At 34.7% G+C, this 4,236-nt stretch overlaps 1 protein-coding gene across 1 annotated transcript; it reads right to left on the minus strand.

Annotated features, from left to right (window-relative positions):
- Window positions 1-28: 28 nt before the first annotated feature.
- Window positions 29-4,236, minus strand: LOC143572797 (protein-tyrosine-phosphatase PTP1-like). The gene is made up of 9 exons (XM_077057851.1): window positions 3,955-4,236; window positions 2,462-2,558; window positions 2,258-2,346; window positions 1,983-2,123; window positions 1,737-1,871; window positions 1,221-1,369; window positions 996-1,137; window positions 431-516; window positions 29-349 (listed from the first exon to the last, which is right to left on the minus strand). Coding segments are annotated over exons 1-9 (1,041 nt in total). The 5' UTR covers window positions 4,156-4,236; the 3' UTR covers window positions 29-348.

The raw sequence follows: 4,236 nt of genomic DNA on the forward strand, positions 1-4,236 counted from the left end.
TGTTTAACATCAAAATCCACGTCTTTTTTATATAACTTATCTCGTAAAGTAGTAACATAAAAAGGAAAATTTTAAAAATGGTTTTTGATCAGCAGAAAACACCAAGAACAATCAAAATGAAGTTGCTATTATCACTAATCACACTACTAAACACATCAATTAGACCATAAGAGAAGAGGGTTAAACATGTCATTTCACTGGACAACAAAGAATGCCTTGCCTTGCACTAAAACCAATCCATGTTACCGATCGTTGCAGTTAACCCGAAACTGGTTAGAAATGGAACAATGATAAAAGGGTTTCGGTTCATCATGAGCATTAACTTGAAATAAATCGAGTCGTCACCAATCTGCATTAAAAATGTTAATTTATTAATATTTCGTGTAAAATGACAATTTCAACCATCAATTAATGTTTTAGATGAACTAACCATTTTACGCTCTTCTGAATGTTGGAATCTGAAATAAGGTCTTCGAGTTCATCAATAATAGCTTCATAACAGAATATATACTGATCCTGAAACATTAAAAATGAGCATTAAGATAACTAATACAATACGAGTTTAAAGTCTTTAAACCAAAAGATTATAAAATCCTATATCTTCCGAAATAAATCCGAGAAATTACAACTTTTATTGATGCATACAACCTTCTAAATCACCTTTTTGGAAGATTTAAATCATTACAGTAACAACACTATTTTCATAATCATATTTAATGCTATAATCTTTAGGTTAACACAGAACAATAATTATTTCATCATTTGACAAGATCAGACACTTATCAGTTGTCACTCAGTTAGAAATGGATCGGCATATATGTAGTTATATATATCCAAATGGAAGTTATTATTCTGGCTGCTCATGTAACACAGTGGCTATAAAGTAGTTATATATCAACGAAAGGATTCAAGAAATGTTTTGCGGTCAACCCAACCTGACATAATTTGACTAAATTTGATCCGATCTAACACGAGAGTTGTAAAACAGGACATACCAATGTTTGGACCATCCCCATCCTCTGAGACCTGAAAGTGCTTATGGTGTTAACAAGATCCAATGCTGACATGTCACCAACTAAAATTCTTTGGATCGTGTTGTGAATTGCACAATATGTTCCCGTTCTACCAATTCCTGCACTGTATACCATAAAAAAAATTATCAGATACAACAATAAATCTTTAATGCAACTATAATTGCCAAAAAAAAAAAAAAGATTAACCTGCAATGAACCACAATTGGACCTTTTGAAGACGGAATATGACATAATCTTCTAAAAATATCTCGAACCGCCAACGTGTCATATGGGACTCCGTGATCGGGCCATTCAGGATACTGAATATGCAAAACAGGTAGAGGTGGAGTCTCTGACTGAATACACACAGAATTTACAGTAGTCAGTGCCAAAATAAAAACTTTTTTCTAATTATAATGTTTAGTGACAAGTAATTGCACTGCATATCCCAGTATAAAAAAAATTTAATTTAATCTCAAATAACTTTATTGGCGTAAAAATGCATAAAAGGATCATGCTTTCCCTGAAATGGTAACGAAGTTTGGTCTGTGATCCATTTTACTTGCCCTCATAAAGTCATAAGAAAGGCCAAACTTTCAAAATGTCAACATGATAAAAGTTACCCAGTGAAAATCCCAAAATAGAAATTAGATTAAAGTTGGCTTTTACGCAATTTGCCACTTTGTATCAAAGAGACAGATTGTTTTTATATGATTGGCTCACCTCATCACGATTCACCTCCATGTGACGCAAAACCAGTGAGCTATCGGTGGTGGTTATTTTTTTAGTAACCGTACATATATTACCAAACAATCTTGGACCATTTTCCGCTTGAAAATAGTCTCCACATTTCTGGAACTGGATATGAATTAGAAACTAGAGTTAGGTAGAGGAGCATATAGAAAATAAAGACACCATATATATAAGAAATGCAGACGTACACAAGCAAATAATAGTAGAATTCAATACCCTGTTGTGGTCAACTAGCTTAGTGAGCATCACAAGTACTGGACAATGATTTTGAAGTACCATTTCCCAGAAATCCTCAAAGGTTTCAGGAAGTGGGCCTTGCGTGGCTATGAATCGAGAAACATTTTCAGATGGAGAAGCCTATAATCACAGATGAAACCGTTCGTAAAGCTCAAAATTCTAAAATGCGGTTTCTTTTTAACTTCTAATTAGTACAAAATTTATAACACTCAAAGATATAAACTTGATAATTATTAAAAAGAGAAAGCATTGACCTCTGCTGTGATATAACTAGCATTGATGTATCCCATTGCTGATGGTCTGTGATCTTTGCATGGATCAATAACAACCCTGTTTGCATCAACTGTAAAAAAGAAAAGCTCAATTTCAATTCTTTACTAGTTTACTCAACATATTACATAATAATATCAGGCTTCAGCTGTAGGTGAATAACGAGAAAAAGAATTTAACAAACATACATGGTACGACATCTGAGTAGCGGTTTTTTCTACAGTTAACATGTAGTTTAGCCACTGAACAACTGCTATTAACTTCTGATGCTCTCATTCTAAGATCCTGCAAGTATATTAAGAAACCACGATTACATTTCAGTTATAATTGTCATCCTTGTAAATTCATATCTAATTATAATTCTACTACTAATGAATGCTGATAAGTGTTGCAAAAATCACTATTAATCAACAACTAGTCACTAATCAGAGCCCTGACGATTTTATTTTGGCTAATCGGCGGCAAAAATCGGCAATCGGTGAAACTATACGGGCCTAATTGGCCCCAATTCCGGCCAATTCCGGTGACTTTGGTCCTAAATAGGTCAAGGGATGGTTTAAAACTAGGGATGAGCATTTGGTACCAGATACCCGTACCGTACCGATAGATTCGGTCTAGTATTCAGTAGTACCCACTTTTAAAGAAATTCGGTATCGGTACCGGTAACGACAGGATATAAAGATGAGCATTCTGTAACAAGTATCGGTAGATTCGGTACGATAGTCTCATCCCTAGTTAAACCTGTCTACTTCAAAATTTTACATGTAACTGAAAGTTCCAATCCTATTATCCTTAATCGGGACCCCACCGACCTACTAATGCCTAGGGAGTTCTACAACACTAATATTGATTACTAGAGAAACTACAGATCATCTCCTTTCAGAAAGGAAGCCATGGGATAATTTGTTAAATGGCAAAATTACTTCTCCAGATGCATTATTCACAGAGAACTTGATGCATATTAAAGTTAGGTTCTAAGTTCAAATCAATTAGGAAATTTAAGATAATATAGCTATGCTTAAAGTCAAAGCATATGACATAATATCTTCATCTTCCTTGCATTTACAGTAATTACTTAATATCACTTCTGACCTAATTTATATCACACAACATTACACTCCATAACTGAATTAAACAACATCAATGACACAAATTTGAACATGTAAAAGCTAATTAAGCCACAGAAACACAATATTACGCTGCATAATTAACTAAAACAATATCGAATACACAAGTATAAACCCGTAAAACCTAACTACGGCACAGAAACACAATATTACGCGGCATAATTGACCTAAACAACACCGATTACACAAATCAAAACCTGTAAAACCTAAATAGAGCACAAAAACACAGCATTACGCTGCATAACTGACTAAAACAACACCGATTACACAAACTTGAACATGTAAAACCTAAATAGAGCACATAAACACAATATTACACTTCATAATTAACTAAAACAATATCAATTACGCAAATCTAAACCTGTAAAACCTAACTGAGCCTCATAAACACAATATTACGCTGCATAACTTACTTAAACAATATCAATTACACATATATAAACCTGTAAAACCTAATTAGAGCACAGAAACACAACATTATGCAGCATAATTGACCTAAACAATACCGAATAGACGAATTCGAACACGTAAAACCTAATTAGGTAGCATAATACCTGTAAAATGGAGAACTCGTTCTCAATAGCCGAATACTGATCGGACTGTTTATCCTTGAAGAACTTGAGAGCTTGAGCACAGTATCGGAGTTGATCTGGTTTGAGAACCGGCTTTGGTGGAAATCCGGTGGACATATCGAAGGAGGATGAGGCTGAGGAGGAGGATGTTATTATTGTTTTAGCACCGGCGGATGCAGCCATCGCCGATTTACGGCTCCGACTGCGGGAGGAGGTGGCGTTGCCCGTGGTGGTTGTAGGTGGTTTGAATCGGAATTATTATTA

Source organism: Bidens hawaiensis, unplaced genomic scaffold (assembly GCF_021521415.1).
Source record: "Bidens hawaiensis isolate Kalapana, Puna unplaced genomic scaffold, B.hawaiensis_p1.1 tig00026011_1, whole genome shotgun sequence".
Lineage (NCBI taxonomy): Eukaryota > Viridiplantae > Streptophyta > Magnoliopsida > Asterales > Asteraceae > Bidens > Bidens hawaiensis.

What these genes read in the sequence shown, in the direction of transcription:
- LOC143572797 (XM_077057851.1), bottom strand. Translation starts at nt 4,155, where the DNA reads ATGGCTGCATCCGCCGGTGCTAAAACAATAATAACATCCTCCTCCTCA. An exon ending in CCAATTGTGGTTCATTGCAG is followed by an intron (nt 1,138 to 1,220) that starts GTTAATCTTTTT and finishes TATGGTATACAG; the next exon opens with TGCAGGAATTGGTAGAACGG. An exon ending in TGGGGATGGTCCAAACATTG is followed by an intron (nt 517 to 995) that starts GTATGTCCTGTT and finishes TTAATGTTTCAG; the next exon opens with GATCAGTATATATTCTGTTA.